The sequence below is a fragment of the Asparagus officinalis genome, chromosome 7, assembly GCF_001876935.1.
Source record: "Asparagus officinalis chromosome 7, Aspof.V1, whole genome shotgun sequence".
NCBI lineage: Eukaryota > Viridiplantae > Streptophyta > Magnoliopsida > Asparagales > Asparagaceae > Asparagus > Asparagus officinalis.
In genome coordinates, this window is record NC_033800.1 from 2,936,581 (window position 1) to 2,958,671 (window position 22,091).

Here is a 22,091-nt window from a genome sequence, read left to right on the forward strand (position 1 = left end):
ATGATGAACATCGTAGGTAGGACAAGGCCGACAGCATCGATAATTATAATGTTGGCAACAAACATTGCGATGAACACAATGAGGAAAATGATAAGAAGCATAAGCATAATGAGCCATGCTAGTGGCAGTTTTAGGGGCACATAAATGAGTATCGCGACTTTATTTTATTATTATATTGACTCCTGCCTGCTCTCCCTCTCTCATTTATCAGCTAGATAAATAAAATTGGTTATGTTGAAACAGAAGCAGAAAAGCTCCGACGAAAAAAGAACTAGGTACCGTAATCACAATGAACATCTAAGAAATACTAAGAGTTTTTATGAATCCCAAATCAGTTCACTCTTTTTTTTAAATTCAGAGTAAACCCATAAATTAGAATAGAGAGGCCAACATTCTTCAAAGAAGTTTCATACCATCAATTAGCATCATCAGTTTTAGATACTACTTAAGAGTGAACAACTTTTTTCATATTTGGATACAAGATCTATAAAAATTAAGAGCCATTAAACCATCTACAACATTAGCTTTACTGTACACTTTTGCAAACCAAGGCTTCAAAGGTCCGAGCCTTAAACAACAGCAAATGCGTGGTGCAGATAATCGCAACAAGTTCCGACTCTCGCATTTGTACTTCTTGCATACATGCATGTCCCCGGCTGCGAGCACAAAAGCCACCTGCCCTGGAAAACAGTAGGATCAGAAAAATTAGGGATGGCTACAGTACACATCTCATTCTATTCTCAATTACCAAATAACTGCAAAAAAATGCTCAAAACATGAATCACATAGCTACTTGGCCCATTTCATTTGTGATGCAGTACAAGTGAAAAGTGACGGCTAGAACGATGCATGATGGAAGCAAGAATAAAGAAAATACTATAGGATCAGGAAGTAATTTCATTCTCAGGTGAAAAAAAAAAAAAATCTTAACCAGGCTATGATAGATACTAAGGTTCCCAAAGAGCCTTGGTCAACACTAGAATAGAATACTCTTGACTTGAATACAATCTGACAGTTTTCCTGCAATGACTTGAATATAATATCCTCCTTATGAAAGTTAAATACAAGGACAGATGCTTTCCATCTATGCGTTCAGATGCTGTACCACATTTCAGTTCAGTGCCACAATAGTCTTGTAAATTCGTTCAATGAAAACAACCGCATTATGAACTAATACAACACATTTTTCGTACGTTTAGAGCCTCCAAGCAAAACACACGAGTTAGTGAGCAAAGGTACGCCATAGTCGACTTGACCCATGTGTGGCAAGCTCAAATAAGTGTTGAATGTTTGGTACTGCGTGTATGCAACATGCATAGTGGAAGCAATTTGAACATCTAAACAAAATGGTAGGGTTATTATTTTGGGCAGGTTTTAGAAGGAATTTAGGAGGATAATATATGCCAACTAGCCCCAGATTGTACTAAGCCTTCAACATGGGAATCCTTTTTTCCGTGGAAATGGTGGAGTTGTCCTCCTCTGCTTCATTAAAAAGAGTAACGAAAGACAAGCATACTGACAAAGTGCCTTCCTTAGTCCCTAAATAAAAGATCTCTTTTTAGGAGAGTTTTCCATTTTTCACTTCTTGGCTAAAAAGCGAGACTACGAAAAGGTCCTGCTGAGAAGTATCAGGTAAGTTACTGAATATTGAAAGAAATATGACGCATGAATCCCCTTTCTCTCTCTTTTCCTGGTTCTGCCAATCAGTGAGTGGAGGCATGTGGAAAGCCAAAATAAGGCTACAATATGAACAGACAAGACATACTAATAGATACATGCACACTCTATAATGCAAACAAAAAATGGAAGTTAGAATGAATTTGCAGGTTACTCACAATATAAAAACATCAGCAGCAATGAGTTACAGCTCACTGTAGTTGCGCCATACTGCACGGAATTCCTCCCGAAATGTGTTCAGCCGTGCTTTCAGATTTGGTGATCTAAAGCTGGCATGGAGTACCATTGCTGCAAGAGAGATCCTGAAGACCATGAGTCTAGTGAAAAAATTGCCTACGTTAAGAAATGAGCATGGCTTCACCCTACCAAGAAGAGCAATCCCAAGAGCCCACAAAACAGTCAGGAGGCTACAAGAGGTCAGCCACAGGATGCAACTGGCTGTGGAGATAAAATAATGGAAGCAATCAAAACAATGATTTAAAACCATTAGGATCTCCTCAAACAGGGACAAAGTTACAAAAAAAAAATAACCTGATGAGAATGCAAAGACAAACACCCAGCGAGGCCATCCACATATAAAAATTCCTTTTTTCGAAGATGGACGTCCACGGATAACAGGCCTTTGCAGTAGAGCCGAAAGCAACTTTAGTTCATAGCATTACCACAAGATAAAAGTGGCTACGCATAATAAAAACAACTTAAGTGCACTCACGATATAGGTGGCCTCATCTTTGCAGCTAAATGCGGAGAAAATTGTCTAACCATCCTCGTTACTTTTTCGTTAAAAGTAACTGCAAAGCTGCAACAACACGAATATTGTATCATAAACCAAAACATTATGGATCTAGAGCATTGACAAAAAAGTGATGCAAGCTTCAAGTATAATGTACATAGCTGGGTATTGCAAGGTAAATAGACAGAATATAAGTATCAATGACCCAACAGTAATTTAACAATCTGCCACACATATACACCTGTTCAATCTGAAGCTACGTTTGCTAACTAAAGTGGTGCATTAATTCAAATATTTTTAAAAAAAATTGAAATGTATTGTTAAATAGGGAATGGAACATAAATAAACTATTTCCAGGATTCTAAAGAATCAATGATCATCAACCATCTATGAAGCCTTTCCCAGCACAAGGGAATAATTATCGAAGTCACGTCTGCATACTGGAAGGCTCTCAACAAATGTTCAGACCCAACCTGACACCAAATCTTTCAAAGACAGTAGAATAATTATGATTTCTCCCAGTAGATTATTACACTTGTCCTCTTCCAGTTTCTTGGATATCCCTCTACTGCACATTACATGCAATGTACTTCAGGATTAACCTTAGTGGATAAGATTAGCTGAACTTCAACAAAAATAACAAAGCAATATACTAATATCTTTGCAAGGAAGAAGGTTATGATTTTTTGTATTAACCTCCAAATTATAAGTATTTGGAGATTAGATCTCCTCCCTCCCTCCCTCTTCAGCACCCTGGATCAGTAACCAAGATCAATGCAGGGTCTTCAACACTTGTGGATTTTGCAATTTTTTTCAGGGGAAACCTGACCATTCCAGTAAGTGTTAGATAAACTAAATTCTAATTTGATTGATCTTGCCATAGGCTAGTCGGAAAAAATGAAGAACAGAATTGGATGAGACAAGAGGGATGCAGGTTAAGGTTACAATTGGCAAGGGTCTCAATATGTTGAGAAGAGATGGAAATGTAACAAGGAAGTGATTGGGCTTCACGTATAAGTTCACAGAATGATGAAGAAAGGATGAATTAATAATGAGAGGGTTTGAGGGAGAGATATAACCATTGGCAAGGGTCAACTTCATGAGGACAAATAAGCTAACCGGAGACAACGTTCAGACTTAATAGAATACTCTACCTAGTAGTGGGGTCCGTCCAACTTAAAAGAAGGGAAACTTTCAAAAAACATAAAAGACTAGGGATCTAATTTTTAAAACCATGAAGATTTAGGGGTATAATATCAAGATACTTGTAGTTTAGGGATATGATATAAAAAGAAACAAATTATACGCCACCAAAATAACCTATGATTTCTTAAATTGAAACCAGAATGACAAGTGATAATGTAATATCCTAACATTAACTTTTTTATTATAAAATGCTTCGATTGATAAATTAAAGTAGTCAAAAGTTATGTGTATCAGTCTCCCAATATATTGTACTATATCATTAACTAATATATAATCATCCCATAATAATTATTATGCTTACAACAACAAACTCACAAGATTACGGACAAATAGGTCCTGGGTTTGGATCCAGAAGTCCCTCATATTGGGGTGACTAGAATGAAAAGAATTCCTCTCTCTCTCTCTCTCTCTCTCTCTCTCTCTCTCTCTCCCCCTTCTCTCTTTTTCCTATGTTCAAGGTTATAAGGCCATGAAGTAACTTCAAACTGTTTCCTACTAGTTTTTATCTAGATTACGGGAAGCCTTTACAAATGAAGCAAAGTAGAACACGATTGTTCTAACTCAAGACTACCCTCAGATCAGATCTGAACTTGTATGCCAATCCCAAAGAACTATCTTTCTAGTAAGACTTGATCTTAGAAGAGTGAATAATACTTGTCTCAATTACAATAACAAGAACAGCAACAAATCAGCCTAATAGATGGGGGGAATATATACTAACTTACATCATAATAATACAAGAACACAATACATTTCCCAATGCCTTGATATATATATATCAATGCATTCTACATTAAAACACTTCCCGCGAGGATATTACATTATCACTTCTCATAGTTCCGGTTCCAATCGTAGAGTAATCATAGATTATTTTGGTGATATGTAATTTGTTTTCAACTTACATGCATCAAACTTGACCTAACTGCCTCTGTTATTGTGCAATCAAATCGTCCGCAATAAATACATTTTCTTGCAAGGAAAAAAAATACTAACTTGAAGAGGAAACAATGAGGTTCAGAAAATTGGAGACGGAACAATTTGGAAGCTGCGCCGTCGACCGCGAGTGGCGCGGTGGTCAACCACGAACGTGCACAGCACAGGGAAAAGTCACTGGACTTTTGGCGGTCGACCGCGTCAACTGGCGCGGCGGTCGATCGCGAGACACTGTAATTGATTTTTGGGTTCTGTCGTTTGCCACAATCGACCGCGATGGGTTCGACGGTCGACCGCGGGTCGGGTCTGGGTCTGGGCCTGGGCTTGGTTTCCCGTTCTATTTGCGATTGGTGTTTGCTATAAATACAAACACACGTTTTATGGTTTCTTTGGCTTTGATTGGAAATTGTTTTGGGGATATTAGAGCACAGAAAAGAGAGATCTTTCAAAGCTATTGGTTAGGGTTATTGTTTGAGAGATTGAGAGCTTTGTTGGTGAGATTAGGATTGGTGAGATTGAGAGCTTGTTTCGACAGCACTTCTGGTGCACAATAAGAGAGTAAGATCATAACTAAATCCATGTTTCACAAAGGAAACAAGAACCGAAAGTGATATATCTCAACAAAGTGGGATATACACTCTTCCTCTCATCAGTTCAAGGACTGATTTATCGAGGGAACCTAAACAAGCTATTACAAATCACAGCAAGACAAACTATTTTTACGTGGTTCGACAAGTTATCTACGTCCACGGGGTAAGGAGGGGGAAGATCTACTATTAGAGAGAAAGAGAATACAAATAGAGTTTATAAACACACAAAGTCTCACAAATAAAACCCTCAAACAAGCTCTTAATTTCTCTCAAAAGGATGCTCAAACCCTCTCAAAGTCGGCGTTTTTTCTTCACTAAGAACAGCCAAAAAATCTCTGTTGTTTTCCCTTCCGCGCCGCTTTTTCGCCCCTGCTCACAATCCTAGGAGAAAGACGTTCCTATTTATAGCTGGCCCGCACGTGTTGAAAAGACACGTTCAATTCAACGCGCTTATCGGAAGACGCATCGTGGGGTGTGGCCCCCACGCTCCCACGAGAAAACGCGTCTCGTGGGGTATGGTCCTCACGCCCGCGTTTACAATTCTTCACATCGGTGAAGTTTCTCAAAACTGAGCCGACACCAAAACAACCAAATGTCCCACTTGTTGCGTTCAGTATGAAGTGGAATAAATTCCACGACAACGGACTCAATCCACAACAAGTCGGGAACCCGAACGAGAGTCCAAACAATCTCCCCTATCAAAATCTAACAAATCCAACCGGTTGTATTAAACATGACTGCCTATGTATCCTCTTGTCCAAGGAATCAAGTCGAACGTAGTTTACCCAAACGACTTCCAAAGGCCTCAATATCGAAGAATGTTTAAAAGCTTCAAACAATGACCAAACTTGATACGAGTCGCCGTGCGAGCACCTTTGATCGCGGAATTATCAAAGGTGGGTTGAGAAGAGGATGACAGAAACACAAGAATAATTCAGTATGTGGCGAAGGAAAATACCATCTCTAGATTATGAGTATGATAAGATTACAATCCCTCTCTCACAATCTCAATAGAATCGAGAACAAGCTCTTAATTCACTCTAAACCCTAATCTCTCTTGATTAGAATCTCACTTTGATTACATCTGATTTTCTCTCGATTAAAATAGATCTCTCTTAGACCTAATCTCCTTAGATCTACATCTCTAACAATCTCCTCTTCTTAGAAATCCTAAAACAATCCCTATTTATAGGGTTTACAACGTGGTGGTAATCTGGTAAATAATCAAAACCAAACCCAGCTAGGATTCCTTCAAAACAGAAACCACATCTGCCCAGGAAACCTCGACAAGTCGACTCATGATGGTCACATGAGTTGACTCATAACATGTCAAGTCGACTCAAAACGTGCACAAACTATGCTGGACTGCATGAGTCGATTCATGATTTTATGAGTCGACTCAGCAGAACGTTTTGCTATCTGGAGGCGATTTTGCAAGTCGACTCATCAACCCGTCATTCGACTCATCAGGCTGATAACTGAAATCTTCGATTCTTCGTTCTTTCGACTCGCTTCACACTCCATCCTGTGTTTCGTCGTGTCGCTTCACACCACTATTCTTAAGATATCATAAGAATTACCTATCCTCAAGCTCCTATGAGGATCACTAAGCTCCCGAAACAGAGAAGAAGATACACACGTATCAAAACTTAACACCTGAAATAACTTTGATCAATATATCCGTAGGGTTATCCTTTGTGTGGATCTTCTCTAATATGACATCACAGTCATCCAAAACATCACTGATACGGGTGTATCTTCTCTTCGGAACTTAGCGATCCTCATGGGAGCTTGAGGATAGATGATTCTCATGATAGCATGAGAATAGAGGTGTCAAACAGTACAAGAGAACGCAGGAGGAAGCGTGGAACGAGACGACGAGCAAAATCGAAGTATCCAGTTTTCAGCCTGTGAGTCGACTCATAACAGTCATGAGTCGACTCATCAGGTTGAGTCGACTCATGACTGTCATGAGTCGACTCAATGCTGGTTTTTGAGTTTTGTCCACTTTCTGACGAGTCGACTCATCTCAGTCATGAATCGACTCATCGAGGGTTTTCTGGTTCGTTTGGGTTTCTGTTCACACGAATTCCTGTTGGATTTGGGTCTGGTTATTTACCAAATTGTCATCCACGTTTGTACATCTATATAAGGGATTGTTTTAGGGTTTAAAACAATCAGAGAGTTTAATCAAGAGAGATTAAAAATTATAATTGAGATTTGGAGAGCCTGTTCTTCAATTCTAGAGTGAGATTGTGAGAGATTGTAAATTGCATACTCATAATCTAGAGAAGGTATTTTCCTTCGCCCAAAACCTGAGTTATTCTTGTGTTCTTATTGTTTTCTCCTCTACCCACCTTTGATAATTCCGCGATCAAAGGTGCTCGCACGGTAACTCGTATCAAGTTGGTATCAGAACTTCAGATCTGGTAAAGGAGCATCCTGTGTATGGTCCTTACTCGATCACAGTACAAGAAGCTTGGCGAGATCCTTACTTCCTTGGAAGGAGCCTAAGATTTAAGGAATGAGAATATGTCTGAAGCAGATAACTCAACAAGACTTGATGCCATGGAGAAGCAGATCGAGACGATTGGTTCGACGCTCAGTCAGCTCGTAGGTCTCATTAACAAAGGGGACAAAAAGGAGGAATCTTCTTCGAAGGGTAAGAAGAAACTCGTCGAGTCTGATGAAGAGAGCGAGAAGTCTGATTCAGATGGAGGAACTGAGACTGTTAGGACTGCTGGACATCAATGGGGTAAAAATAATTACCAAAATTTAAAGATAGATTTCAAAGTGGAGATTCTTGTCTATGATGGGAGTGTCAATGTGGAGAATCTCGATGATTGGATTGAGCGTATGGAGATGTACTTCACCCTCTACGGATATTCATCTAAGGAGAAGATCGTGTTCGTGACATTGAAGCTTTCAGGGCACGCGTTGACGTGGTGAAAATCCTATTGCAAACAGGAGAAGAAGACAGCGTCGTGGAACAAATTCAAGGAGCTACTTAGGAAATAGTTCTATCCGGTGAGGTTCCTTGAGGAGCGTTGGTACAAGTGGTACGGCTTGCGCCAAAGGTTCAATCAGACCGTTCAATAGTACACGACGGAATTCCAGCAGCAGGCGATGGTCCTAAACATCGTAACGGAGGAATACTCCATCTTCATGAAATACATGGCGGGTCTGAATGAGTACATCCGGAAGGAGATGAAACTGTTCATGGTCGAGACGATTGCAGAGGCGAACGTGAAGGCAATTGCTATTGAGGGCAAACAGAAGAAAGGTAAAGAAACGAAGGGAGATTCCAAACAATCAGGAGACAAGTCTAGTGGCTCTCAACATAAGGAAGAGAAGAAGAAGGGTGATTCAGGAAAGACAGGATTGACATGCAATCACTGCAAACAGACAGGGCACGTGACTGATCGTTGCTGGGAGAAGTACCCTCATCTGAAGCCGAAATTGTTAAAGAAGAAGGAGAAGAAGAAAGCATACGTGATAGCGCAGGGTTCGAAGGAGGTTCCCGAGATGACAGAGCCCAACAGTAGTCTCAACCTTATGACGAAAAAAAAGACCGCGAAAGAAGACGACGACCCGAGGGAGCAACTCTTTGTTTTGAAGTTGTAGATCAAGACTAGCTTAGTGGATACCATTGTAGATACAGGGAGTCAGAAGAACCTGATATCTGAAGTGTTGGTACAGAAGCTGGGATTGAAGACGATGAGACATCCGAAGCCCTATCCATTAAGGTGGATTCAGAAGGAAGCGGGATTGAGTGTGGTGAACCAGTGTACGTTCAGATTTGCACTCCATGAGTCGTATATTGACGAGGTCACATGCGACGTGGTTCCGTTGGATGTTTGCCAAGTCATTTTGGGCAGTCCTTACTTGTGGGATAGACACGCGGTATATGATCGACGGGCCCAAAAATATACGTTCACCAAAGATGGCGCGCAATTTATTTTTCGTTCGGCATCTCTTCCGCAGGAGACGAGTTTGGTGACGATGACTCAGGCTAAGAGGTTGGTGAATGCGGGCAGGAAATTCGTTTTGTTGTTCATTCGGCCTTATGAAGAGCAGCTGAGTAGGATATACTTGTCCACTTTGAGCAAGCTTCAGGAGGGAGATCTTGACAGTTTAAAGGCCAAGTATGCAGACTTGTTTGCGAAAATCACGGGACTACCACCACGGCAAGGCGTAGAGCATGAGATTATGTTGACCGGTGAGAGTTCCTTGCCAAACATAGGCGTACACCGCACATCAGTACAGGAGTCCGATGAGATCAAGAAACAAGTTCAGGAGCTCTTGGAGACGGGAGTGATAGTGCCGAGTTGTTCACCTTACGGGTCGCCGGTGTTATTGGTGCCCAAAAAAGATGGAGGCTGGCTCATGTGCGTGGATTACCGGGCGCTCAACAAGATAACGATCAAGAATCGTTACCCACTACCACGGATTGATGATCTTATGGACCAGTTGGAGGGAGCGAGGTTCTTCACGAAGTTGGATCTGAAGTCTGGCTATCATCAGATGAGGATTCGGGAGGAAGACACTTGGAAGACGACGTTCAAGACCAAACAGGGCCTGTTCGAGTGGTTGGTGATGTCGTTTGGGTTATGCAATGCTCCGGCGACTTTTATGAGGCTTATGAATGATTTGTTGTGACCTTTCATAGAGGATTTTGTGATTGTGTACCTTGATGATATTTTGGTGTATAGCAGGACCTGGGAGGAGCATCTTGTTCATGTGGAGAAAGTGTTTAGAGTGTTGCAGGACGGACAACTGAAGCTTAACGGGAAGAAGTGTGAGTTTGGGAAGGACGAGTTGGTGTATCTCGGCTTCATCGTGGGAAAGGGCCAGAGGAGGATAGACCCGGGTAAGGTGACGGTGATCACGAAGTGGCCGACGCCGAAGACAGTGACTGAGGTGAGAAGCTTCATGGGGGCTTGTCAATATTTGCGCAAGTTCATTCGACATTTTTTAACTTATGCGGCACCGTTACATAGCCTCACAAAGGCTAAGGTTCAGTTCGAGTGGGGGAGGACGCATGAGAAGGCTTTTCAGTTGCTAAAGAGAAAGATCTCGGAAGCACTGGTGTTAGCTTTACCGAATTTACAGCGGACTTTCGAGGTGGAGACTGACGCGTCTAGTTATGCGATGGGCGTAGTGTTGATTCAGGATGGGAAGCCAGTGGAATACCATTCTGCGATGTTTACGGGTGCTATTGCGAACTACCCGACCTATGACAAGGAGTTCTATGCACTTTATCAGGCGATTAAGCATTGGAGGGTGTACTTGTTGGGGAAGGAGGTGGTTGTGCACTCGGATCATAAGCCGTTGGAGTTCTTACATGCTCAGACGAAGCTACAGCAGACGCGGCACATGAAGTGGATGTCTTATTTGATGGCTTTCAACATCATTATTAGGTACAAGAAGGGGGCGACAAACAAGTTGGCCGATATGTTATCTCGTTCGTCGGTAAGGGCTTTATTGGTGACGACGCGTATTCAGCCTTTGGTTCCTTTGGAGTATGTACAGTTGTACGCATCCAGTAGAGACTTCGATAATGTGTTCGAGCAAACGAAGGCTGGTCAAAGGGGGGAGTATGCACTTGGAGAAGATGACTTGTTGTATCGGGGAACATCACTATGTATTTCGGAGGATGGTGATAGGTTACAGTGAATTAGAAAGGCACATACTTCACGTGTGCAAGGACATTTTGGAATTCAAAAGACACTTCTCAATCTACGATGACATGTGTTTTGGCCACGGATGCTTGATGATGTGACCAAGTATGTTGGAGGGTGTAAGTTATGTTGTATTTCGAAACCTTCTAACAGGAAGAGGAGATTGTACCTATCACTACTGGTTCTTTCTAGGCCGTGGGAGAGCATATCGATGGATTTTCTAGGAGGGTTGCCAACTACCAAGTGCGGGCATGACTATTTATGTGTTGTAGTGGACCGGTTTAGTAAGATGGTGTTTTTGATTCCTTGTAAGAAGACCGTGACGGGAGCGGGTGCAGCACAGTTATTCTTCGAGCATGTGTGGAAGCATTTTTGGTTGCCGAGTTCGATAATTTCGGATCGGGATAGCCGTTTTCTCGGTCATTTTTGGGATTCTTTGTGGAGTTTGATGGACACTAAATTGAAGAAGAGCACGACCTTTCATCCATAAACAGACGGACAAACGAAGGTAGTCAACCGGACTATGATGCATATGTTACGGGGGTATAATTCCAGGCATCCCAAAACTTGGGATGAGAGCTTACTATATTTGCAGTTTGCTTTTAATCGGGCGATTCATGGATCTTCGGGAAAGTCATCGTTTAAGACTTGTTATGGATTCTTACCGCCGAGTCCGTTTGATCTTGTGTTTTCGAGTGAAGCTACGACGGACGGCAAGAAGGGGAATGAAAGACAACGTGCTCAGCGATTTCTGGAGAAGATTGCGCATATTCATGCCTCAGTTGAAGCATAATTGAAGAAGTCACAAGCAATGTACAAGGCGAAGCATTGCAACATCGGGTTCCTTATAACTTTGGCGTGGGCGATATGGTGTGGCTAAAATTGAGTAAGGAGAGGCTCAAGGGAGAAGGGAAGAAGTTGAAACCGATACGTTATGGTCCATTTCGGATTCTCGATCAGATTGGCGACAACGCTTTCAAGCTCGATTTACCACCTTACTTAGGCATGTATTCGGTAATCAATGTCGAGTACTTGAAGTTGTTTGAACCTTCATTACTGGATGATGAAGGTGATGACAAGGAGATCTTGTCGCATGTTGAAGACTTGTGGTTTGATAGAGAGGAGCCGCTGAAGGAAGATTGCATTTTGGAGCGAAAAACGACCACGACGAGGCGGGGAATGAAGGAGTCGTTTCTCATTAGACGTCAAGGTCAAGTTCCTAGCAAGGCTAAATGGTTCAACAAAGAAGGAGGGGCTCGCGAATTTCCTCAGCTGAAGTTCTAACTTGAACGGGACTTCAAGTTCCTGAAGGGGGGACCCATGATACGGGTGTATCTTTTTTTCGGAACTTAACGATCCTTATGGGAGCTTGAGGATAGATGATTCTCATAATAGCATGAGAATAGAGGTATCAATCAGTACAAGAGAACGCAGGAGGAAGCGTGGAACGAGACGACGAGCAGAAGAATCGAAGTATCCAGTTTTCAGCCTGTGAGTCGACTCATAACAGTCATGAGTCGACTCATCAGGTTGAGTCGACTCATGACTATCATGAGTCGACTCATTGCTGGTTTTTGAGTTTTGTTCAGTTTCTGACGAGTCGACTCATCTCAGTCATGAGTCGACTCATCGAGGGTTTCCTGGTTCGTTTGGGTTTCTGTTCACACGAATTCCTGTTGGATTTGGGTCTGGTTATTTACCAAATTACCATCCACGTTTGTACATCTATATAAGGGATTGTTTTAGGGTTTAAAACAATCAGAGAGTTTAATCAATAGAGATTAAAAATTTTAATTGAGATTTGGAGAGCCTGTTCTTCAATTCTAGAGTGAGATTGTAAATTGCATACTCATAATCTAGAGAAGGTATTTTCTTTCGCCCAAAACCTGAGTTATTCTTGTGTTTTTATTGTTTTCTCCTCTACTCACCTTTGATAATTTCGCGATCAAAGGTGCTCGCACGGCAACTCGTATCAATCACGAACAAAATACAATCTGACATCAATGTGCTTCATGAGTGCATGATAGACTTGGTTCCTTGCCAAATAGATAGCCGACATGCTATCACAATACACCCGAATGGTCTCCTGTGCAATCCCCAAGTCCTCCAACAATCCATGCAACCACAAAGCCTCCTTCACAACTTTAATCACTGTCATATACTCCGCCTCTGTAGTAGAGAGAACTACTATAGACTGAAATGTACATCTCCAACATACTGGTGCTCCTGCCAATGTGAATACATACCTAGAAGTAGACCGACGCTCGTCAAGATCCCCCGCATAATCTGAATCTACGTAACCAATACAAACATGTCATGTCTTCATATTTTTCTGAAATACCAAACTAACATCCACGGTACCTTTGATATACCGAAAAATTCACTTCACGGCCTCCCAATGACCCTTCCCAAGGTCGTACATGTACATGGATACCATGCTCACGACCTGTGATAAATCTAGCATCATACACACCATAGCATACATCAAGCTACCCACCGTACTGGCATACGAAATCTTCGACATATATTCTCTGTCCTCAAACATGTGACATCTTAGCTGAAAGCTTAAAATAGGGAGCCAATGGAGTGCTCGCTGCCTTTGCATTGCCATCAAAGCTGAATTTCTTCAACATCTTCTGCAGATAACTCCTCTGTGTTAGCTTCAATCTCCCCTTCACTCTCGATCTCTATACCCAATATCTTCTTTGCCTCTCCAAGATCCTTCATCTCAAACTCGGATGACAACTCCTTTTTCAACTTTCAAATAACCGAAGAATTCCTAAAGGCAATAAGCATATCATCAACATATAGTAACAAATAGATGTGCTCACTATCATGTAGCTTGTGCATGTAAACACATGGATCCTATGGGTTCCTCGTGTACTCTCGACCAATCATAAAACCGTCGAATCTCTTGTACTATTGTCGCGATGATTGCTTCAATCCATAAAGAGACTTCTTCAGCTTGCACACTAATTCCTCTTTTCCTGCAGCTTTAAACCTCATAGGTTATGTCATGTAGATCTCATCTAAATCTTCGTGTAGAAAGGCTGTCTTCACATCCATCTGGACCAAATCCAAATCCAGTTGTGTCACCAATGCTAACAAAATCCTAATCGACGAGTGCTTTACAACAGGTGAGAATATCTCGTTGTAATCAACGCCCTTAAGGTGTGCATATCCCTTGGCAACCAATCTGATTTTGTACCGAATGTCCCCAATAGAAGATCTCTCTCTTTTTGCATACACCCACTTGCATCCAATAGCCTTCTTACCCTTCGGTAGCTTTGCAAGTATCCAAGTATCGTTCTTCTGAAAAGAACGCATCTCCTCCTCTATAGCTTCCCTCCACCTGATCGAATCAGAGCTAGACTTTGCCTCCTTAAATGTAGAAGGAACCAAATCAACGACCTCTGCTGATAAGGCATATGCAACCATGACATCATTATATCTAGCTAGTTGACGAATCACTCTTCTGGGTCTGTTTGCTGCAATGAACTCCTGAACATGACCCAGCTCCTGAGTCTCACCATTCACTGTATCCTCTAAATATCCGGCTGTCATCTCATCTCCTTCCAGTGTCACCTCTATAGAAGCCTTAATGGATATAATGTTATCTGGAGTGAGTGGAGTCGCATCATCCTCCACCTGCTGCGATATCCCTCTTGTCTGGTCTCCCTCCACCTGCTGAGGGACTTGAGGCCTCATCATGTACGCCTCATCGAATGTAACATCTCTGCTAATAACTATCTTCTTATCCTGTCGATCCCACAATTTGAAGCCTTTTATTCCTTCTGTAAAGCTCACAAAGACTGATTTCTTCGTCCTCGGATTCAATTTATCATCACTGACATAGTAATAAGCTAGACACCCAAATATTCGAAGCGACTCATAGTCACTAGCTACCGAACCAGACCAACACTCCATAAGAGTCTTTTCCTGTATCGCAGTACACGGTAACCTATTCACGAGATGGCTCGTATAAACCAACACCTCGGTCCAAAATGATCTTAATAATCCACTCTGTGTCATCATACATCGTATCTTCTCCAGTAATGTACGGTTCAACCTTTCAGCCATCCCGTTCTGTTACGGTGTCTCACGAACTGTGAAGTGTCGCCTAATGTCATGATCCCGGTAAAACTACAGAAACAGATCACTCTTATACTCTTCTCCATTGTCCGAACGAAAAGTCTTCACCTTTCTATCTGTCTGCAGCTCCACTTTCTTCTTCCACTCCACAAAAATATCCAGGACCTCATGTTTATGCTTCATAAGGTATACCTAATTTCTCCTGGAATAATCGTCAATGAAAGTGACAAAATAATTAGCCCCACTAAGTGATGTGTGCTTAGAAGTGCCCCAAACATATGTGTGAATGTAATCTAATATACTTTGGGTATTATCAATAGTGGTGCCAAACTTCACTCTCGTCTTCTTCCTAAGTACACAATACTCACACAGCTCCATCTTGCAGGTCTTCGCACCTTTCAATAGCCCATGTTTCGCCAATGCCTGCAGGAAGTTATCACCAGTGTGTTCTAAACGTATGTGCTATAAACTGGTAGTGTCCTCTGTAGTGATAGAAGCTGTCAGACCCCATGTAATTGTCTTGCCCTTCAAGTATATAGACTGTTTTTCCTGACACCTCGCATCACCACCATGGACCCCTTCGTGACCTTCAGAGTGCATTATCCAAAATCACCCGATAGCCAGCTGCCTTCAAAGTTCCAAGTAAAATAATGTTTTTCGTCAACTGCGACACAAACCTTACTTCCTTCAGCTCCCGAGTCACCCTGTCACACATACGGATCCGAACTGTACCAATACCATCAATAGGACATACATGATCATTACCCATAAACACGACACCCCCTCTTTTCAACTCCCCAAAACTGGAGAATCAATCCCTCCTAGGATAAATATGATATGTAGCATCAGAATCCATCATCCACTCCGTAGAGTCAGCATAACAAACTGACGATAATGTTGAGCATGAAAAACCCGAAGAATCCGTATCTGAATTATCGTTACTAGCATTGATAACATTCACTTTCGAAGTTTGTACAGTTTTCCCTTTATTCTTCTCGGCTTTATCTTTTAACTTTGGGCACTCATTCTTCCAATGTCTTTCTTCTTTACAAAAATGACACTGGTTCCTACCAACACTCTTATGACCACTTCTATTCCTCGATTTTTAGCGGTTGGACTGCCAACGGTTTGGAGTACGACCTCAAACTGCTAATGCATCTCTCGATGCCTTCTCGGAAGGTTCACCATCACTCTTTCTCAACTCATAATTTACCAACGCTGAGGTCACCTCCTTATAACTAACAGTAGTTCTTCCATTGATCATAGTGAGAACGAACGTACCATAATTATCCTCCGGTAACGAACACAAAAGTAGCATCGCCTTCTCTTCATCCTCAACCATGATGTCCACATTGACCATATCTGAAAGGAGCTTCGTGAAGTTATTTACATGCTCCCTAATGGAAACTCCCCTCTTTATCTTGAACTGGTAAAATCTCTTCTTCAAGTGAAACTGATTCCTGAAAGGAGCTTCGTGAAGTTGTTTACATGCTCTCTAATAGAAACTCCCCTCTTCATCTTGAACTGGTAAAACCTCTTCTTCAAGTGAAACTGATTCTCAATGCTCTTAGTAAGATACTTTTCATTGAGCGTTTTCCATAATCTCTTCGTCGACGTCTCGTTCATAACATCATAAATAAGATTCAGCATCAAGCATGACCGAATAACTCAACAAACCCTACTGTTCATCTTCTTTCAAACATTGTCCTCCATGTCTACAGGTTTCTCTTGTAACTCAAGAGGTTTCTCTAAATTCTGTGCATCCAAGACATCCATCACCTGGCACCTCCACAAACCAAAATTGATCTTGTCATCGAACTCCGGAACATCACTCTTTGTATTATTAATGTTCAAACTCCGTATCGCCTTCGAAAGAGATGATCCTGATGTGCTTGTTTCACTCATGTTGTCGATCTAACTCTTCAATTAGGAATCCTTCAGAAAATCCTTCAAACAAACTCCAAGCCTAACCTGTAGCTCTGATACCACTTGTGCGCAGCGAAAATTTCGGTAACTTCTGATGCACAACAAGAGAGTAAGATCACAACTAAATCACTGTTTCACAAAGAAAACAAGAACCGAAAGTGATATATCTCAACAAAGTGGGATATACACTCTTCATCTCATCAGTTCAAGGACTAACTTGTCGAGGGAACCTAAACAAGCTATTACAAATCACAACAAGATATTATTTTTACGTGATTCGGCAAGTTGTTTACATCCACGGGGCAAGGAGGGGGAAGATCTACTATTAGAGAGAAAGAGAATACAAATAGAGTTTACAAACACACAAAGTCTCACAAATAAAACCATCAAACAAGCTCTCAATTTTTCTCTCAAAAGGATGCTCAAACCCTCTCAAAGTCGGCGCTTTTTCTTCACCAAGAACAGCCAAAAAATCTCTGCTATTTTCCCTTCCGCGCCGCTTTTTCGCCCCTGCTCACAATCCTAAGAGAAAGACGTTCCTATTTATAGCTGTCTCGCACGCATTGAAAAAACGCGTTCAATCCAACGCGTCTATCTGAAGACGCGTCGTGGGGTGTAGCCCTCACGCTCCCACGAGAAAACATGTCTCGTGGGGTGTGGCCCCCACGCCCGCATTCATAATTAGTTGATTGATTTGAGTGATCTTGTAATCTCAGTTTGTACTTTTCTTCTCTATAGTGAAAAACACATCCCCTTTCTTACCCCGTGGACGTAGGCAACTTGCCGAACTACGTTAAAATTGGTTGTTTGTGTTTTTTGCCATTATTTTTGGTTTATTTGGCCTTCTCTTGACGTTTGTTTTGGTTTTTCGAATCACATCGGTTTGGTTTTGACTTCCGTCGTGCACAAGTAGTATCAGAGCATAACAAGTGGTATCAAAGCTCGGGTTATGCTTGGGCTAATTGGAGGAGTAGATCGCTTTGAAAGTTCGTCTAGGGCTTTAGTTGATGATAAAGGTGGGATTTTTTCCTATTTGTGGATCTCGTTTTCGTCGTGTGGGGTGAGATCTTTCGGAGACTCTTGCTAGGATTTCAATTGGAGGTAAAAAATCTCTCCTTTATCAGTTTGGATCTATTTTTCGTTTGTTCCCCTTTGGTTTGTTGGTGCTTTAAGAATTATGGCTGAGAAAGAAGGATTTGAGGCTGGGATATTTGATTGTTAATACGATGCATTGGATTATTAAGAAGTGCATTGACCTGCATATTGAAGTCCTATGAGCACATTGGTATGAACATGGTTTTAAATATCGGCCGATAATTTGATATCATTGCTGAGTTATCGGATTTAGGAGCTTTCCGCTAGGATAAGTAGGAATTTTAATCGGTTATCGTTTTTTGAGATTTATCAGCGAGTTATCGACGATAAAGACACTAATCGGCCGATAAGTAGGCTCTAAATATCGGCTTTATCGGCTAATAAGTATGATTTGAGAGCTTTTACTTTCTTTTGGATTTGCTCTTTGAATGTTTACAAATTATGAAGTATTTGTTATTTTTGGAACTTGATTGATTGGTGATTAGCTTATATTTGTTTATGGATATTGATAATGGCTCATAACTATTAAATATCAACTTAATAAGTTAGTTTATGAATCTCATGATTAAACAATAATTATGTAGATACGTAGATGGTTCTTCATTCTTGATGTTATCTTATTATTTGCTTGTTTATTATTTCATTTTGACTAACATTAAATTTTTTTTCAAGCTTATGTTTGTTTATTATTTGCTAGTATATTACTCCAATAAATACTACGTATCCCCGATATATCCCCGATTTTCGCTATGCGATAAGAATTTTGACCGTCCGATAAATCCCCGATAATCGATATTTAAAACCTTAGATATGAGCAAGAAAGATCGAGGTGGAGTTTAGCACTTCTATCATTCGATCGAGGGGTCTTTTAGGTGGTGTTCATTCAGACATTTGGGGATCTTCCAAGAAGGCATCATTGAGAGGTAATATATATTTGATTTCCTTAGTTGAAGACTATTCTAGACATGTTTGGGTTGCAACTAAATCCCGTTTGGATAAAGTCCTAGTAGTATCCAACAGTTTGAAGAAGTGTAAGATAGACATAAAACACTGTTATAAATAACGATAAATAGCCCCGTAATAGCGACGCTAATAGTGTTAGCGGTCCCTTCCCGCGACACTATCGTCCGCTACACTATCGCACAATAACGGTGACATATTACGGAATATGTTTGTTCGTAAAAACGGCCAACAGTGTGTCATAACGATAAATAGTAAGCGATTGCATTTGAAATTTGCTTTTTGACTGCTATTTAAAAGCGGTTTGAGGCTTATTTTTTTTTAAATTAAACTCAACCATTGACCATTATATTACACCGTCTCCTGTGATTTTCAGCATACTCCCGCCACCTCTCATAGTCTCTGGCACCTATCTTGATACTTCCTCTCACCTCCTTCATCGTGAACTCCTCTTAGGGCAGTCCTGTCACCGCTAAGCTCTTCTTCTCGAAGACGATGATTTTTTGACTCTTCCGGTCATCTTCGGTATTACGTGGTGGTTACATGTCTATTTCATGTTTAGGATCTCTTTAAATCATCCAATATGTACTTTTAGATTTCTTAGATTTTTCTTTAATTTTTTTTTTAGTATTTATCATATCTAAATTAGACTGCTATTTGGCTATGCGCTTTTTATCGCTATTTTGCCGTAATAGCCCGAAATAGCCTTAACGATACTTCACCACTACGCGACGCTATCCGCTATCGATAACCTTGACATAAAGATGAAGGTACTTTATTCTGTTTTTAGTGGGAGGTACAAAAGGGACTTGTTTCTGCATTTGTGCCGAGCTCACGACAGTTTGAGACACTTCATTGGAGAGGAAACATTAGGACAACGAGATGAGATGATATTTTTGATTGATCGTTCCTTTCTGAAGGAGGATCGACGTTTGATGTCAAGCATTGATTCTGGTATTGAGGCTTCGATATGTTTGGATCATCTTAGTTATAGGTTGCCAACTGCTACGTTTGGAGATTTAGGATCTGGTGGAGCTGCTTCAGATTTTGGGTTGCGTCGGATGTTTGCTTGCCCAGCTTTTGGTCACATCGAAGATATGAGATTTGATCCGATTACACGTTTGGGATTCAGATGCTCATTTGGTTATCAGTTGGGAGCTTCTGATTTTATTCTGAGCAGTAATGTCATATTTGACTCTCGACAAGTGAAGAGTATTGATCAGATCGTTAGGATATCACAGTAGGTGGAGTGTGATGCTACTTCACATTGGGTGGAGATTACTCCACATACTCGAGATCATACTGTATCGTTTGAGATTCCAGCTGATGTGACACAGTTTGGGGGTCATTTGAATTTGGATGCAGATGATGAGTTGATTGATTCGAGTGCAGCTGGTGAACATAGTTTGGATTTGGATACGACCATTGGTTCATCTTAGATGGAGGTATTTGATTTGTTTCATTTTGGGGCCATTGGGAGAGCTATCAGTCACAAATTTGTTGGTGAAGAATTGTGAACTCTTCTATTGGATTGAGTGTCTTTGGAGGCCATTTGGGAAACAATGTGAAGGCTTGATTCCTTGAACAAGAGGATACATAGACAGTCATTTTATGATACAGCCGATTTGGTAAGTTAATACCAACGTTTGGAGAGTGATCACATTCTCATTTGGGTTTCGACTTGTTGTGGATTGAATTCGTTGTCGTGAATTTGTTTACACTTCGTACTGGACGTAATAAGTAAGACATTTATTTTGGTTGGTGTCGGCTCAGTTTTGAAAGAAACTTCGTCGAGGTGGAGAATTAAAGAGGAAACAACGAGGTTCAGAAAATTAGAAACAGAACAATTTGGAAGCTGCGCCGTTGACTGCGAGTGGCGCGGCGGTCGACCGCGAACGTGCATAGCACAGGGAAAAGTCTTCGGACTTTTAGCGGTCAATCACGTCGACTGGCGCGACGGTCGACCGCGATACACTGTAATTGATTTTTGGATTCTGTCGTTTGACACGGTTAACCGGGATGGGTTCGGCGGTCGACCGTGGGTCGGGTCTGGGCCTAGGCTTGGTTTCCTGTTCTGTTTGGAATTGGTGTTTGCTATAAATACAAACACACGTTTTAGGATTTCTTTGGCTTTGATTGAGAATTATTTTGGGATATTGGAGCACAAAAAAGAGAGATCTTTCTGAGCTATTAGTTAGGGTTATTGTTTGAGAGATTGAGAGCTTTGTTGGTGAGATTAGTTGATTGATTTGAGCGATCTTGTAATCTCAGTTTGTACTCTTCTTCTCTATAATGGAAAACGCATCCCCTTTCTTGCCCCGTGGGCGTAGGCAACTTACCGAACCACTTTAAAATTGGTTGTTTGTGTTTTGTGTCGTTATTTTTTGTTTGTTTGGCCTTCTTTTTGTTTTGGTTTCTCGAAACACATCGATTTGGTTTTGTTTGTTTGGCCTTCTCTCGGCGTTTGTTTTGGTTTCTCGAAGCACATCGGTTTGGTTTTGAATTCCCCCGCACACAACATAACTTACATCATAATAGCCGGAATATGCTTTAAACTGGTAAGTTGGTTACAAGGAGCATTAAAAATAATGCAAATTGCCAAGACCGTTACCTATCATTCAAGAATGCGATGCTCAATCCTGTCAAAAGCGCCGCAACAATCGCAAGCGGTTTCCGAAGAAATCCAATCCCTAGAACGAATACGATCATGATGAAGTAATTCGTCCTGTAGCTGAAACAAAAACAAAAGAAATCACAGAATTCAACAACAAAGTTTGAAACTTTACAGTCATTTGAAAGAATTGGGGGTCGATCGTACTAGTAAAGATTGCACTTCAGTCGGCTGTTCCACTTGGAATAAGATCGAGGGACGGTGAATCTCGAGAAGAACTCGGAGAAGGGACGAGGAGGAGACGACCACTCGACCTCTCGAAGGGCGTCGACGAGATCCTCGGCGGTCACGTTTCCCCAATCCATAGCTGGTGATTTGAGGAAGGGGAAACCCTAGAATTTGGGTGCTTTGGCCTTCGTTGAGCTCTGGATTTGCAATACAGAGGAGAGAAAAAAAAGATGAAATTTTTTAGAATTTGGGGGTTGGAACTGGAAAATGTTCTTCGATTGGGATCGTTGATGTTTCTTGTTCGCCCCGTATCGGATCAGAATCTCGTACACGGCGGAGTTCTAGCACACGTGTCCTTG

The 22,091-nt window shown here is 41.3% G+C and overlaps 1 protein-coding gene across 2 annotated transcripts; it reads right to left on the reverse strand.

The window, feature by feature from the left end:
• Positions 393-22,060, reverse strand: LOC109850777 (PRA1 family protein A1-like). 2 transcript variants are annotated; one of them, XM_020420849.1, is made up of 7 exons: positions 21,712-22,060; positions 21,505-21,624; positions 2,390-2,476; positions 2,209-2,297; positions 2,044-2,115; positions 1,836-1,965; positions 393-675 (listed from the first exon to the last, which is right to left on the reverse strand). In XM_020420849.1, the coding sequence occupies exons 1-6, from the start codon at positions 21,867-21,869 to the stop codon at positions 1,862-1,864; spliced, it is 630 nt and encodes a 209-aa protein (XP_020276438.1). In that variant the 5' UTR covers positions 21,870-22,060; the 3' UTR covers positions 393-675; positions 1,836-1,861. The 2 variants fall into 2 exon arrangements, with proteins under 2 accessions (XP_020276438.1, XP_020276437.1); XM_020420848.1 differs by having other exon boundaries at positions 393-680.

Coding starts and splice junctions, on each gene's coding strand:
- LOC109850777 (XM_020420849.1), bottom strand. CDS start 21,869: ATGGATTGGGGAAACGTGACCGCCGAGGATCTCGTCGACGCCCTTCGA. Junction 21,625..21,711: donor CTGAAGTGCAATCTTTACTA/GTACGATCGACC, acceptor TTTTTGTTTCAG/CTACAGGACGAATTACTTCA. Junction 1,966..2,043: donor TCTTGGGATTGCTCTTCTTG/GTAGGGTGAAGC, acceptor TCTCTCTTGCAG/CAATGGTACTCCATGCCAGC.